The sequence below is a fragment of the Caenorhabditis elegans genome, chromosome I (genome assembly GCF_000002985.6).
Source record: "Caenorhabditis elegans chromosome I".
Classification (NCBI taxonomy): domain Eukaryota; kingdom Metazoa; phylum Nematoda; class Chromadorea; order Rhabditida; family Rhabditidae; genus Caenorhabditis; species Caenorhabditis elegans.
This window is the reverse complement of record NC_003279.8, coordinates 3,625,823-3,641,448: the sequence shown is the minus strand read 5'-3', so window position 1 is coordinate 3,641,448 and position 15,626 is coordinate 3,625,823. Positions and strand designations below refer to the sequence as shown.

Genomic DNA, 15,626 nt, shown 5'->3' with positions numbered 1-15,626 from the left:
AATCGATAATTCTGCTTTACACAATTTCAAATTATTTTCTGAGCTTTCATTTAAATTTTTCTTGAAACAATTTTTATTTGAAAAGAAGATGAAATTAAGTTTTATTTTGAAATTATCAGCCCGTTTTGTGACATCCCCAATTTCTTCCACGTGGACGGGAAGAAATCCTCTTCCACCATTTGGTGTTTGACCTGGAAAATTGATTTTTTGACAGGAACTTGAAAGAATCAAAACGCAAAAGTGTTGTTCGATGCACCATGACGCCAAACATTACTTTTTGAGCAACGTACCATATCCTCTGTCTCCTGAATATCCCTGTAATACACACTTGATTGATTTTTTGACAAATATCCGAGCCACCAGCCAAATGTCGAGGAAGGAGCTGGAAAATTAGGCGACTGGCCAAAAAACAGAAAAATTTTGTTAATGAATTTAACAATTTCCGAAGCGAATTACATAATTTTACAACGTGCATTGTTATAACAACTAACCGGTAATTAACACAGCATCACAATGAATCTGTGCAAAATATAAATCCTTGATTGCTTCTGACGTTTCCATTACTTTAACATCACTCTGATAGTCAAGATGTGCAGCTATTTTCTCTCTAACCCAACCTGGGTCATTACTGAACAGATATACCAATCCGGGATCTGAAAGTTTACCTTGAAACTGGCAAACAATGAAGAGAAACTTACGCTGAGTGTACAAGTGGTCTACAGCACGAATCGTAAAGTTTGAAGCAGTTCCAGCGTGTTGGGAGTCTGTCAGAAAATCCCCGCGGCGGATGTGGACGCAGATTCTGGAATAGATAAGGTAGCTCTTTTAGTTCATCGTTTGGTAAATTCCTCACTTGAATCGGAATTCATCTTTTCTCCTGATCATCTTTTTCAATAGCTTCTCTTCTTCTTGTGGGGGATTCAACCATTTTCTTATCGAAGTCTCTATAGAAGAGAAGTACTTGTGACTCTGAAAATAATAGAAATATAAAAATTCTCTGGAAATATTTAAAGAAAAAACCTGAAAATAATGTCCATCAATAACAAGATATTTGCTTTGTTCACAGGAAAGAAGGGGCGAAAATTGAAAATGACAACATGCTGGGGAGTATATAAATCGACTGGATTCAGGGATCTGAATAATTATTGGTTTTTAGATTTTTAGAAATTCCATAATTAAAACTAAAACCTCAATTGGAATAGAAATAACTCTTTCGGCAACTTGAGGTACTTGTTCTCGGAGAAGATTTAATTTTGAGTGAAGAATCCAGTCCTCACTATTGAAAATTGCAGTTCGATTGAGTTTCAGAGCAAGTCCAAGCAGTGAAAATACTTCGAAGAGTTGGTTTCCTAAACGACTTTACTTAAATCTTCACTATTTTTTTCAAACTACAATTGCTATATTGCGAGGTAAATTTAAATAGCGGAGTGGAATACTATTGATACTATTAGAATAAATATAATTTTTTGTATTTTCCCAAAAAATTATTACCTAAACCTCCATCGAAAACAATTGTAACCATTGGAAATAATAAATATCTATGTTGATCGCTGGGATTCTGTAAATTCAAATATGACTTTCTTTATGAATTTTACATTACCTTATCACAATAAACCAACGTCGAAATTTGATTATAGTCATAATAACCTGGAACCATCCATTGAAAAATTACAATTAAAAGTAATACAACTGGAATAACAGATTGTTTTTTATTAACTTTCATATAACAATCACCTATAATTACTATATAAAACTTGTTATTTTTCAAAATAAAGTTAAATATTCGTTTTGCATACCGCATATTGTGAAAAGTTATGAATGGGGCAACCAAGAAATGAAGCTTTCATTTCAAAAGAATAATAAATGCCAACAACGTGCAAGGCGGTCACCAAGGTTTTTTTAAACTTGGAAACAGAGTGCAAATCAAAATAAGGCATAATATACAAACGCGGTACCAGATACGGAATTATTTCTCTTACAATATCTACTGTAGCTTCATCGATTCGAAAGTGATAGTGGCTGAATAAAGTGTAAAAGATTTAACATATATGGGTAGCCTACTTGTGAATAGGGCTTGAAATCCGCCGGTGTTCTTCTGAGCCGGCGTTCCTCTGCGACGGTGAAAAATGGTATACGCTTGCGCTGGCGGCGTCTGATCTTACAGTTTCCGAAATTAATTCCGAAAGTTGAATTGTTTCAGTATCAAATGAAATATCAATGAAAATTTTCGAGCTGAAAGGCTGAAAGATGTTGAAAATTCATACGCAGCGCGCGCCGCCGCCGGCGCTTCGCAATCCGCTCTGCGTCGACGCCTGTGGCGGCGCAAATCAAAATACCGTCGCCGCCGGCTCACGGCACTCTGGCTGTCATAGCGCGCACCAAACCTCAGTTTTTTTAGCCCTACTTGTGAACGCCAAAGTAAACATAAAGGTTTCTTATCTCTACCCCTTATCAATGGAACAGATTAACCGACCCTCCTCTCTACATGAAATTTGTGTTGGCGCTGTGGAGACCGGTAAATGCCGCTTCCGTAGCGCAGTAGGCAGCGCGTCAGTCTCATAATCTGAAGGTCGTGAGTTCGAGCCTCACCGGGAGCAAGCTTTTTTGTCGAAATGGGCGAGAAATTTACTAAAAGTTAAAACATTTATTTACAATTAATTTAGAAGAGGAACGTAGTTTTTCAGTTGGTCATTGGAAGAGTCTCGGCAAAGTCTTTCATTTTTGAGAGTGCATTTTCGACATCTGCAAGTTATTGGATGAATTTTTAACTTTAAAAAAGTCTTTATACCATTTTTAAGCTGGTTCATCATGCTTCCACTCATCGAAACATCATACATTTGTGTGTCAGCTTGGAATGTGATAGAGGACGGGGAGGCGTCGATGATGGTTGCATGGGGCTCTGGAGAAAATTGAAAGTTTACGGGCAACTCGTTAATATAGCGATACCTCTGTAAACAGAACTGCAAACTTTCTCCCTCAATTCTGATTTGTAATTTTCGTAGACTTTACGGAGTTGAATTCCGTGCTCTGGTGGCAATCCGAGTTGAACGACTTCTTTCTCAAGATCTGTTGATGGGCAATCATAGCCAGCAGGTTTTAGCAGAAGCCAGTTTCCGATTAAAACGAGATTCGTGTGATTATTAACAGAATCTGAAAATTGGTAAATTTTGGTCTCGGAGAAATTTTTTTCCATTCTTTTTAATGTGAATTTTCTGGAAAAAACTCGATATCGCAGAATTTCCTGAACCTTTTTCAAAATCAGTTATTATTTTTTTTGCGTGCATATTTCTTGAAAAATTGAAATTTGAAATTCACACCTATTTTTAAAATTTCTGAAAAATAGTTTTGGAAAGGGTAGAAATTTGGAATTTTCTATCTAAATTGTTTTTTTTTTAAACTATGTAGGGTGAAAAATTAGAATAAAGAAAACTCGGCCACCGATTTTTTTTTCGCGGCCATTTTGCTGTGGTTTTCAAAATCGCGAGATGTCGGTTGTTTGTCGGCAGAGCACACATTAAAATCAAATTTTGGAGATGAAGCTGGCCGGGAAAAGTCAAAAAGCTAGGTAATGCAAATTTTATGATAATTCCAATTTTAAAAAACTCGGCCACCGATATTTATTTAGTGGCCACATAGCATTTCAGCTGAACGTTTAAAATCAAAAAACTAGCTTACTGATTCCTTCTGAAGTATCCGAAAGTATTGGCTTGTCGTGTCCACAGAGAACCAAATGTGATGCTCGATTGCAGAGCTCCTTGAATTTGAGCACAGTCTGAAAGAATTTTTATTTCATCCGCACAAAAACTAGATCTAGGCCCACCAAATTCGAAAAGTTCGTGCAAATTTCCTCAAGAAGCCACGACGGGCACTCCATGTCTCCGAGAAAATGATATTTCTGAAATAAATATTTCGTTTAGAAAACATAAATCTGTAAAAGAATCTTACCATTTTATTAAAACTCGAAATTCAAATTCCAAAAAAAAAAAAACAACTTGAGAAGTTTGAGACGGAGAGAAAAAACCAAAAGAAGAAATGTCGACGCAGAGACGGAAAGATGCGGATGTTTCACGGTCGTAAGCAAGGTACAAATTTAGGTCTGGAAATATTCATTTTCAAACTATTTTTGAAAATTTTAGAAAGTTATAAGGAATAAGACATGTACATGAGGTTTTTTCTATTTCCTAGCTGCCAAGAAGGATATGGTGCATCGAAAAAAAATTATCTTAACTTTGCCTTCTCATATCTCAGTTGTATTTGATTTTACCAAAAAATTGTCAATTGAAAAACATTTAGTATTTCTTTTCCTGTTTTGTGTAAATTAAAATAATTTTATATCCCAAAAATTAACCAAGATATGGGCAGTCAAAGTGAATGATAGACATGGTGAATCGAGAAGAAACAGCTCACCAAAAGATTTATCAGATCCTATATTTTAAAGATTTTACCTTTTTTATAAACAGGACAAATACTACAAAACTGCTCAATATTTTTCAGAAAGATCAGATTTTCGTAAACTTGGCAATTTACCAAAAAATGTTAGAAATCTAAAAACTAGATGTTTTTTTTATTAACATAAGTATTTAAAATAAATCAAATTCAAAACAATTTTATAGAAAGACAGCTGACCTAATAGCCAGGGCATTGGAAAAAATCGATAAAACCTATTAAAACAACAATAATATAGACAGTCAATTCCATATGTCCATACCCCCTAGCCACCCTTCTTGAATGTCTGGGTTTCCTTCCTCCCCACTGTCTCTCGATGGCCGTGGCCTAGGTTTCCCATCTTTTCCCGTCAAACCAGTAGATACTCACGTACACCGCGCGAACTCTTTTTTCTTTAAATTTGAGGCCTAAAAAGTTGTTTATTTTTGTTGTTTTTTGCCGGATTTATTTATTTTATTTAATTTCAAAAATAGGCATTTAATTGTATTTTTAAAATTTGCTAGATTTTGAAATTCTCAGAGTGCGAAATGGGCAAAAAGAAAAACTCAAACAAGTCGGCTGCTGCTGCACCAGCAGTTAAGCATAACGACAGATGGTCCAGTATTGAGCTCGGTGAAGCTAAAAGTGCAGGTATTTTTATTTTGTCTTCGAAATTGCTTTTTAAAGACTATGACTTTCAAATTCTAGAAAACGGCAGACATTTTAGGAAATTTTCTGTCAAATATTCTACTGACTAACTTTGATTACTTATATCTCACTAACTTTTTATTTCATTGAAAAGCTGTCAACTGAAAAAGTTTTTATTGAATATTTTTCTACATTTCTGTAATTGAACATTGTTTGATATCTTAAAAATAGCCAAGATATGCGCTGTCAAAGTGAGGAATAGACATGGTGCATCGATAGAAAATGTTTTCTTCAATTTTTGACTCCCTAAATCTAATCGATGTTTTTTCATTGAAAATTTACATTGGCCATTGGATTAATTCTTTTTCATCAAGAAAATATACTTTTAGGTTAGTAAATGGTTGTGTATTTCACGTGGAAAACTGCAAAATTCAACTAAATATAAATATTTAGCCAAGAGTAGATTTTCGTCAAAAATTTCAGTTTCCATGTAAAAAAGTGTACGCTACTGTTAGTTAAATGGTGTACGTAACAAAAAAGTCAATTATTGATTAATGAAGTCTTTTTAGGAAATATAATTTTACAAAAAATTAAACTCCTAGTTTCCAGATTTTCTGGAAAAATCCCCAATTTTTTTTGAAAACATTCTGATCCAAAAAAAAAAGAGATATCTTTGGTCAGTCAAATTCAATTGACATTTTCAGCTGTTTCCCACTACAAAGAGCCCTCAAAAGAGCCGAAATTTGTGCATCCAGCCAAGCTGGAGAAAGTGAAAAGAATTCACGATGGATTGAATATCGATCGAGTTCTTTCACATGGGCCAGTTCCGAAACAAAATGGAGGAACCAAGAGAAAACATGTGGAGGTGACAACACAAAAGTTAGAGAACAAGAAGCCAAAAGTTGAGGTGAAAAAGGAAGATGAGAAGAGTAAGAATAAGAAGATGAAAAATCAGAATAAACGTGAGTTGTAAGAAATGCTTAGAATTTGAAACCGGGTATCGTTGGCAGAGAAAATCTCAATCGGCCAAGGTCGCCGCGTAGCCCTCAGTTTTAATTATGGCCGAATTTTAATTTTTCTAGGTCACGCAGTACAACGTGGAAGTAAAGACAAAAAAGCCATGGCTATATGTTTTAGGTCACCCTTAAAAATCAAATCCAGAAGATTTTAACCGGGTAAAAATGGCCATTTTATTGGAATTTTTGGATTGTTTTTTAGTTGATGTAAAAAAGTTGGCCGAGGTTTTCCATTTTTCTAGGCTACCAAATCAATTTTTTGAATGATTTTTGTTCAGGGACAGCAGCTAGCTGACATCGAAATCATCTCTGAGTTGCCGATTTCAGTTGCGAAGCGTCCCCTGACAAAAATGTTATTTTTTTTGGTTTTTCTAGTACAATTGTTGACTATTTTGTTGATTTTTTTTTTGTGACCCATGAAATTATCTATAAATTAACTCTGAAAAATATTTGTTATTTTCTTTAGTTTTTGATATGTTTAAAAAAAGTTTAAGAATTTCAAATTCTAATTAAATTTATATATTATGAGGTAAATTTTAAAAAAATTTCACCAAATTTGGATTTTTTGAATTACTTGAATAAATAATTAAAAATTTCTCCTATTTCAGAAAATTTCAATTAAAAATTTTCATTTTCATTTTGAAAAAATCGGTTGGAAATTGTGATTTTAATTTTACAAAAACATTAAAACTAATTTGAAAATGTTCAAAAACATTGCTCTTACATACGTTCAAAGTATTTGGCGGAAAATTCATAATTACTTTTTTTTTAAATTTTCTGACATTTTTTAAATTAGGATTTGGTATTCTGAAAATGTTCTAAAAATTAACCCAAATTTTCAAAAAAAAAATTTATTTTTTAAACTTTCTCTGAAAAATTAGATTTTTATAATTTTTCAGAAAAAGGCTTTAAAAATTCCGCGATAAATTCTAATTTTAATAATTTTTAAAATCATTTCGAGGACACCAGCAAACTGGTTTTTTTTTAAATTCCAAAAAACCTAGTGTCTAATTATTCTTAATTTTCAGACACAGCACTTGTCCAAAATGAGACTTCCACAAGATCCACATACTTTGTAGAAGAGCCTGATAATGAAAATAAGGTGACTCTGATCTCAAATGGACGGGAAATTGCGTTCAAGAAGACAGAAGTTGTGGAAAGTGACGATGAGCAAATGATTGGACTGGATAGTGATGAAGAGCTGGAAGATGAAGATGAAACTGATATTGATGAAGATGAAATGATGATTGATCCGAAGGATATTGAGAGATATATTAATTTTGAATCAGTGGAGGATGAGGAAGACATGGAGGATGAGGAGATTGAGGATGAAGAGTTTGAAGATGAAGAGTTTGAGGACGAGGAGGAAGAAGCTGATGAGCAAGAAGAAGAAGAAGAAGATGTCTCTGACGAAGAATCTGTTGTCTCAGAAATGGATGCAGACTCTGATGACGAGGGATTCATTGCTGGAAAGGATCGTGAAGCCCATGTGATTTCCAAGGACAAGTTCACCCGTAACGCCCCAGCCGTGGACTTTGACAAGTTCCCCTTTACCGATGAAGACTCCGTGGTCACTTCTTCTCGAGCATTTGGATTTATGATTTCGCCGTGTGATGTTCAGACTTTCTTTGAGTAAGTTTTTCTAGTTTTGAGTGAAACTGAAAAATGAATAATTATCAGCAAATTCTACCAATCGAATGTTCTTGTGGTGCGTCGCAAGCAGCCGACATACTTTGGCAACCTTTTCTCAACTGCCCGACTCGGCGAGCTTCTCGAGAAGAACCATTTGGAGTATGGACGGAATATCAATATTGCACAGTACAAAAATGGGGTTAGAACTACGTTGAATGGACAAGGACGTGCCTACCCGCAAATTGTTAAGCAGCACCTTCATGTGGGTTTTTTTTCTGAAAATCAGAAACTTAAACAATAACACAGCACTAGCGATCCCTACAGTACCCCTCTAGTACCAAAAGCACATCCTACTTCATACAGTACCAGCCCCCCATTGCACTAATAGCAAACCCTACAGTACCCCTCTTGTACCCCTCTTGTACCAAGAACACATGCTACTTTATACAGTACCTCTACATTACGACTAGCGAACCCTACCGCACCCCTACCGTACCACGAACATATCCTATTTCATACAGTACCACCCCCCCCCCCATTGCACTAATAGCGACCCCTACAGTACCCCTGTTGTACCAAGATCACATGCTACTTTAAACAGTACCTCTACAGTACCACTAACGTACCCTACAGTACCTCTTCCGCACCAATATCGTATCCCTTGTTAGTAATACTATCAATACTTTTTCAAATTCAGAACATGTGCTCTGTTCAACTCGTCAACCCCCAAACCTACGATGATCGTATCTGGTACCTGTGTGAAGTGATTCAGGAGCAATTTGGATGCTTTGTTGGTGCAAATACCTATCTTACACCAGCAGGAAGCTCTGGTTTTGCCCCACATTGGGATGAGATCGACGCGTTTCTTCTTCAAGTTGAGGGACGGAAATATTGGAGAGTCTGGGCTCCAGAATCAGCTGAAGAGGAGCTTCCACTTGAGTCTAGTGACAACTTCACGGAAGACGATATGAAAGGACGAGAGCCAGTTTTCGAGGGATGGATTGAGAAGGGAGATATGATTTATATTCCAAGAGGCTACATTCATCAAGCAAGAACCGATTCGAAAGTTCATTCTCTTCATGTGACAGTTTCTACGGGAAGACAATGGAGTTTTGCCAACTTGATGGAGAAAGTAGTGCCCGAAGCAATTGGAGTACTCACTGACACACGTCACAAGTTGCGACGTGGATTGCCAACTGGATTGTTTGATATGGGAGGAGTTATTGATTTGGACTATTCACAAGAGGATCATTTTGTCGAGAAGTTCAAGATGGTTGTTGACAGGCATATGAGCATGTTGAGAAACTTGGTGGCAGATCAGCTTTTGGAAAGTTCGGTGGATAGTCTGGCGAAAGAGTTTATGAAGCAAGCATTGCCACCGAGGTTGACTGAACGTAAGTTATGAACTTCTATCAAAAATTGTTTTATTCGTACATAATGTCTGGGCCACGGAAATACATCATACCTTACGCGCAAGTTTAATTTTTGGCCAAACCGCCTTCATTCGAGTACGTGTTCATATAGGATAGGCCTGAGCTGTGCGAGATATCGCACTCTTTGCCCTTCCGCCATGAGTCATGCCGGAAGGGCAAAGAGTGCGATATCTCGCACATGAGAGGCTAGGCGTACGCGTAAAACATAGTGCATCGATCCCGCCAATCAGGTGACATCACAGCTCGGTTCCTTTGCTTTCTCGTAATAACCATAAAGGTGTCAGCGATTTTTGCACGTTATGATGCATTGACCCTACAGGCCGCCAAACGATACGACCATGAAAGTGTGCTCTACTGTTCAATGGTGATTTCCAGTAGATAAAAATTTTCCGTAGATAATTTTTCATGTGCATCATACTTAAAAATTCTAGCCGTTTTTGGGATAAATTAAATTTAAAATTGCGACTACTGTAGAAATTAGTGTATATGCTCCCCGTGACAAGAAAAAGTTGCGCGTAAGATACGATGCACTCATCTACCTGGTTCCGTCATAACTCGGATCGTGAGATTTCATCGAGACCCCCTCCCTCGAAACCCTAATTCAGCAAAAACAATAATACTGACTTTATCATTTTCTAGAGGAGAAGAAGCTCAGCGTCCTTGGCTCATCAACAAATCTTCTTGGAGATGACCTCGTCGATTTCACTGCTCGAACCAAAGTTCGTTTGATTCGAAGACACACTCAACGACTGCTGATGGAGAGTGAAGATGCCTGCTTCATTAGTCATCGAATCAACAATTCTCGACTTTTCGAAGGACGTCCAGAGCAGATTGTTGAATATCCGATTAGTGGAATTGATGCGTATAGGGTCCTGTCAAATTCTTATCCTGAATGGAGAACTCTGTATGAGATCTTCTCGTTGAGAGAGACGAAGACGAAGAGCAGAAAAGAGAACTTGGCAGCCATCCAACTTTTGTTCCAGATTGGGGTTCTTTTGGTTAAGAATTGAATTTTTAAAGAATTATTTATTTGAAAAACTTGCGTAAAGTAGGTTTTCTTTACTGTTTCTTTGTTTTTTTCTTGTTACCATCTTTTATGCCTACTCTTCGTGCCTACCAGGCGTGGGAGGCAGGCTTGTCAAATGTTTTTCATGTTATATTACTTTCTTTCTTGTTATCATTATTATTTGTGAATGAAATTTTTTTTTAATTTCCCAATCTAACCAAATATTTATTACAACTATACATCTAAACATTTTTTTTCAAAAAGAGATCAAGACGCTTGGCATATGTGAGACCTTTTGGAGAGAAAAGTGTGTGTGAAAAGTGAATCAAAAATATGTGAATGCTGGGGGAAGTTATTGCGTTTTTGGATTATTGTATTGCAAATCTGAAAAATGGGGCTTTAAAGGCACATAATGACGCTCTATCTAAATGTAGATCTTGCTGAAGCATGTGCCTTTAAAGTTCCGGAATGGGTTATGTCTTAAAAATAGTATACGGAAAGCATGACTGAACGAGAAGACGAGTATCACAGCCGGTTGGCGGTGGTTGAGGTACCATATCACTGTCGGAATCCGAGGTCGGGAGCACCGGCGACTGAGCGAAAGCTACTTTGGATTGTACGAGAGGAGGGGTTCTGAAATATAAGTTTTCTGGCCTAAAGTCTGATTTGGAGGTTTATACCTGAATTGGACGAAGTGGCTTCATTGGGACCTTATCAGAGAATTCTTCGTCGTAGCGTCCGGCACGGACCTCGCGGAGCTTGTCGAGCTGGAAACAATCAAAATAAGAAGTTTCCCAGTCTCATTGACTAACCTGATGAGAACTAATCGGAAGAGCCGCTCGGATGACAATCCAGTTGACAGTCTCTCGGAATGGATCAGTTGTCTCCGATCCTTCGTACATCCAAAATTCCTTCGTCTTCTCGGCAACCGGGAAGAATGTTTGGAAGTCGAATGAGCAGAGTTTGCATTCACTTCCTTTGTAGATCACTTGTGGTAGAAGATTGATCAACGGACTGAACACTGCGTTGTCGTCGTGGGATTCCTGGAATTTTAGAGGTCTTACGTCACAACTTTCTCATTCAAACTTACATTCAGAAAAACAGCGATCGCAATAACCCCATTGGGTTGTTTGAGAGCATCGGCCATTGTGGCGAATCGCGTATTCCGATGAATAAGATGCATTTCTCCTGCGTACCCAACCCCACCAATTGTGTGCTCGGATCCGTTCATCGGCTCAGTTGCCCAATGAAAATTTACAGCGTCCAGATGATATTGCTCTTCTGGGAGGAATGAAATAGCCAGCTCACTGCTGTTACCCTCACGCATCAGCCAAATCGAATTGCCATCGTTTACTGCTTTGAATTCACCGGTCGATTCGTAGGTTACTCTGGAATTTTGAAACTTTTATTTTTTGAAAAAAACATTCCGCTTAAATATCAAAAGCTTCAAAATCAATGTTTCTAAAAATAACGAGGGCACACACACAAAGTAGAAAAGCAATAAATTTGGCGAATTTGCCGCACACCCCTGTTTTAGATCTCTCCTTACTCAAAGTGTGCATTCTGAAGATGCTCGCCAAACGCAGTGATAACCGGAACGATATCAATCGGCGACTGAGTCCTTCCCAACGATGGCACATTGAGCACCTTGCCCAATGAATCCAGCTTCACCTTGTTCAATCCAGTTTTAAAGGCACTCTCCATGAACTTTGGAGCCTCTTTCAATTGATTCAACGAGTCAGCGATTGATGGAGCCGCCGCTTCGGCTTTTTGCTTGAGTTGGGCAAACCCACCCTGTAGTTGACTAAGGAATGCCATGGTTGGTGGGAGGTGGAGATGAAGATGGTTATTACTGGAAAAAATTGAGATTAGGGTTTAAAAATAAATGGAAAATGATTGATGTAAAATAAGATTTTTCAGAATTTTGAAAAAATTTCAGAGAATAAGATGTCTTAAAAATAACTTTTTAAATTAACAGCGACCGAAGCGACCTTATGAAGCCTGCTTGTTTCTAAATCAAAAAATTATTTTCAGAGTTAACGGAGCAATAATTGGTAGCTTGTTTTGCGAGCTCAAAAGCAAAAAATGTTGACAGATCTAAGCTCAAGGAAATTGAGCTATTATGAGAAAAGGAGCAATGAATCGAGCATATAGGATATTTATAGGGGGGAAATTGAGAGCTCATTGAAAGGGAAACTATATTACTTTTCTCACATATGTTAGATGAATATTTTTTGTCTCGACGAAAAAAAGCCTATGAAAAGTGACGTACGAAAAACCAAAAAGTCATGCCGAGCCATAGTTAATGAGCGAAGAATTTTTTACAGAATTTAGGAAAGCGCGCGGTTATGCGTGAAAAACTTGCTGATTTTTGTTTTTGGGCGTCAAAATCTTAATTTTAGATTTTAGAGTTACTTGATTAGCGTCTTCCTGCCTTGAACGTGCCTACTTTCAAAAAAAATATATTAAAATCAGGATGAGCACATGGAATAGATTTTAGCGTTGACTAAAATGCACAAAAATAAGCGGTAGGCAGGCAAGAGGTGCGCAGCAGTGAAACATGGTGCATTGTGTCTGCACACTTTCGTCTAGCCTACGTCCGTAAAACACCGTATTTTACATACACTTCTAGAGTTATCAGAAGTGAACAAGTATATTCGGTAGCACGTCAAACAGGGTGCACTGTCTTGGTGTCAGCAAACTTTTTTATGAGCTCACTTTTTTGATGCACCATATCTTACGATTAAGTTTGTTTTTGGCAAAAGTGGGTATATGCTCTACGGAGCATAACCTGGCTTTAAAAAATATTTGGTGCAAAAAATCGAACTTTAAAAATTTTTTCAGTACGCGCCAAACATAGTGCATCAATTTGGTTTTTTGCACTATTCCTCTAACCCCCCGTCGGAGATGCACCATATCTTACGCGCAGGTTTCTCCGAATTTTTAGTAAATCACGCGCTTCAATCCCCGTTATTAAACCAACCCTGTGATTCGGCTCGAAATTCTTTCGTACAACCGTCTGTTATTCGCGTTTTGAAATCAGAAGACAGCTACAAAAAGAGAAAAGGGAAAACAGAGAATTTGAATCAGTGGAGGGAAGAAGTCAGCCAATGACGGGCGGCGCATAGTGAATTGAAAAAGAAGGAAATAAATGGAAGAAGCAAAAGGGAAAAAACATAGAGAAACGGCTAAATAAGACTATAAAGTGACGTGGCTGACGCTTTGAAATTGAAATTGAAAACATCGAAGCGACTGAAGTGAGGGGAAGAAAACAAGGGGTTTTTGGTTTTGCAGAACTAAATTTGTAAAAAAATAATGGCGGGAAATAGGTGTTCAGATTCTAAAAAAAACACTCTACAAGTGAAAATAGTGAAGCAGCCGACATCTAACGGCTCTACGATAGCCCAATAGGGCGAGGCCCGTGAGATGTCGGGCGTTGATGCCCACCGTACTCTTTGCTTATGGTGGCTGTTGGAGGTATTAAAAAGCCGTTAACTCCAAATTTTCGAAAAAAAAAAATTTCAAAGAAATTCCAAAATTTATTTCAAATAATTAGAACTTGACAAAAAGTTGTTTTTTGCATTTTTGTTGGAAAAGTACACTAAAAATAAAGCAGCCGACATCTAAAGGTTTTACACAAGCCCAAGGCGCGGTCGTGAGATGTCGGCCGCTGTCGCTGACCAACTTTGACAGCGCATATCTCTGTGGATTTAAAAGTTATCTAAAAAGTAAAACTACGAATTTGTGTGAAAATTTATTTTCTATATTTTTTCAATTAGTGTATGTTTTGTAGAGTTAAAACAGCAAAGATTTAGGGCCTCGAAGTTAGTGGAGAAATTTTAAAAAAATCAAATAACAGGAAGCCTAGGGAAATTCTAAAATTCCGAAAAGTTTTCTGCTCGACCAAGCAGTAGACAGCTTCCGGTTTAAGAACCGGACGCCGCCATAAAAAAAAACCAAAAACCTGCCGAAAATGAAAAAAAAAGTGGAAAAAGTTGAAAGTATCAACAGAGTCTCCTCCTCCTGCTCAAAAAAGTCGATAGAGTCGCGCGCCTTCTCTCGAGTAGAGGGTAGGAAGACCACTGGCTGCTCGAGCTGCTCGGCTGCACACATTCTTCGATGTAGGGAATGTGGGGGGGGGGGGGGGGGCCGCCGCAATGCTTTCGATAATTCTTCTAGATTTTCTTCTTTTCTTCTCTCCCTTTTACATAAATACATGCTGCACATACACTTGCAATTATTCTGAATGGGTGGTGGGGAGAAAAAAGCGACGAAAAATGAAAGGAATCTTTTGAAGAAGATCAGGAGGTGTCGAGAATTTGATACCCGTGAAGCTCTAGGAGAATGAGAATCCGGAAGATAATGGGGATCAGTTTGCAGAAAAAGTGTGCTCCGAGGGTTGTAGCTCGATTTGATTGAGGAGAAAAATCAGTGGCTGAGGTTTCTAGTAGAAAAGTCTATAAGTTTAGTTTTGAAAAATGTTCCACTTGGACGGTTTAGTGTATATACTATCTAAAAATCTCAGAAATATAGACAGCTTTAGTTGAAAGTGTCACTAATTTAATAGGCGATCAAATCGAGATTTTTGTGGGTCCTGCCACGATATTGAAGTCATTCTTCATAACGGTTTACAAAAACTCGGCCACATCATGAAATTAAATAGTGAAATTTTGAATGGGCTCGTAGGAACAACAAAACCCCAATTCAAGGCCATTTTCGGCAAGATTCATGAGAGAAAAATCGATTTTTTTTTAATCTCAAATAAATCGTGGCCGAGGTTTTGCTTTTTCTAGGCCACGTAGCAATAAAACGGTTGCTCGAATTTGACGGAAATAGACTTTTTTTAAAATTAAACAGAAAATAAAATAGAAATATAATTTTCTCACTAGTAAAACCTCACTAGAGTTTGAGCCAATTTTTCAAAAATTTCAAAAACCCTAAAAAGTCAAGTACCCAGACATGTCATGTTTCAATTCAAAATTGAAAAAAAATGCGGCATTTCAAAACTATACAAGACTAAAAGAAATACTCGCATTTTGTGCCCTGAGGGGAAACAAAACAAAACAAAAAACACATAGGGCTCATAAATTGTTGATGAGAAGGAGGAAAGAATGAGAAATACTTATTTCAAAATGTCAAGAAAAAGAGTGTTCGTAAAGCTTTTTTTTGCACATTTTGAGGGAACGAAAAAAATTAAATTATGAAATCTGTGTCGTCGTTAAAAAAAAAATTTTTTGACCGCAGTCTGAGCCTAATCCTAAGTCTAATCCCAAGCCTAAACCTAAGCTTAAGCCTAAGCCTTAGCCTGATCCTAAGCCTAGTCCTGAGCCTATGCTCAAGCCTAATCGTAAGCCTAGGCAAAGATCACCTTGAAGGCAGGCAGCGTGCCTACAGCAGGCACTACATTTCCTATAACTTTTCTAAAAAGTTCAAGTGTTTATCGGTCTCTTCGATGTTTCAAACCTC

At 37.4% G+C, this 15,626-nt stretch overlaps 4 protein-coding genes and 1 non-coding gene across 7 annotated transcripts; 2 read left to right on the top strand and 3 right to left on the bottom strand.

Annotated features, from left to right (window-relative positions):
- Nucleotides 1-101: 101 nt before the first annotated feature.
- Nucleotides 102-1,801, bottom strand: T28F2.1 (L-Fucosyltransferase; the record flags this gene model as incomplete). The annotated part of the gene is made up of 10 exons (NM_058791.2): nucleotides 102-191; nucleotides 291-382; nucleotides 492-653; nucleotides 699-802; nucleotides 854-969; nucleotides 1,021-1,134; nucleotides 1,189-1,349; nucleotides 1,492-1,558; nucleotides 1,601-1,689; nucleotides 1,735-1,801. 10 exons carry the CDS (start codon nucleotides 1,799-1,801, stop codon nucleotides 102-104), a joined length of 1,062 nt encoding a protein of 353 aa, NP_491192.2.
- Nucleotides 1,802-2,524: 723 nt separating this feature from the next.
- T28F2.t1 lies at nucleotides 2,525-2,597 on the top strand. The gene has a single exon. It is a non-coding gene; the product is annotated as a tRNA-Met (tRNA).
- A 35-nt stretch (nucleotides 2,598-2,632) lies between these two features.
- T28F2.2 lies at nucleotides 2,633-4,096 on the bottom strand (the record flags this gene model as incomplete). 2 transcript variants are annotated; one of them, NM_001381661.3, is made up of 6 exons in its annotated part: nucleotides 3,946-4,096; nucleotides 3,821-3,895; nucleotides 3,676-3,772; nucleotides 2,947-3,150; nucleotides 2,789-2,899; nucleotides 2,633-2,742 (listed from the first exon to the last, which is right to left on the bottom strand). In NM_001381661.3, the coding sequence occupies exons 2-6, from the start codon at nucleotides 3,872-3,874 to the stop codon at nucleotides 2,681-2,683; spliced, it is 528 nt and encodes a 175-aa protein (NP_001367706.1). In that variant the 5' UTR covers nucleotides 3,875-3,895; nucleotides 3,946-4,096. The 2 variants fall into 2 exon arrangements, with proteins under 2 accessions (NP_001367706.1, NP_001368503.1); NM_001381659.1 differs by having other exon boundaries at nucleotides 2,681-2,742.
- Nucleotides 4,097-4,963: 867 nt separating this feature from the next.
- Nucleotides 4,964-10,358, top strand: jmjc-1 (Bifunctional lysine-specific demethylase and histidyl-hydroxylase NO66). Of its 2 annotated transcripts, NM_001026473.7 has the most exons (6): nucleotides 4,966-5,076; nucleotides 5,778-6,035; nucleotides 7,118-7,721; nucleotides 7,770-7,983; nucleotides 8,419-9,115; nucleotides 9,794-10,358. In NM_001026473.7, the coding sequence occupies exons 1-6, from the start codon at nucleotides 4,974-4,976 to the stop codon at nucleotides 10,162-10,164; spliced, it is 2,247 nt and encodes a 748-aa protein (NP_001021644.1). In that variant the 5' UTR covers nucleotides 4,966-4,973; the 3' UTR covers nucleotides 10,165-10,358. The 2 variants fall into 2 exon arrangements, with proteins under 2 accessions (NP_001021645.1, NP_001021644.1); NM_001026474.4 differs by lacking the exons at nucleotides 7,118-7,721; nucleotides 7,770-7,983; nucleotides 8,419-9,115; nucleotides 9,794-10,358 and adding an exon at nucleotides 6,368-6,691 and having other exon boundaries at nucleotides 4,964-5,076.
- On the bottom strand, nucleotides 10,337-13,203 carry cah-6 (Carbonic anhydrase). The gene is made up of 6 exons (NM_058788.3): nucleotides 13,144-13,203; nucleotides 11,710-12,012; nucleotides 11,251-11,548; nucleotides 10,973-11,203; nucleotides 10,841-10,927; nucleotides 10,337-10,793 (listed from the first exon to the last, which is right to left on the bottom strand). Exons 2-6 carry the CDS (start codon nucleotides 11,976-11,978, stop codon nucleotides 10,719-10,721), a joined length of 960 nt encoding a protein of 319 aa, NP_491189.1. The 5' UTR covers nucleotides 11,979-12,012; nucleotides 13,144-13,203; the 3' UTR covers nucleotides 10,337-10,718.
- Between the last annotated feature and the right edge of the window lie 2,423 nt (nucleotides 13,204-15,626).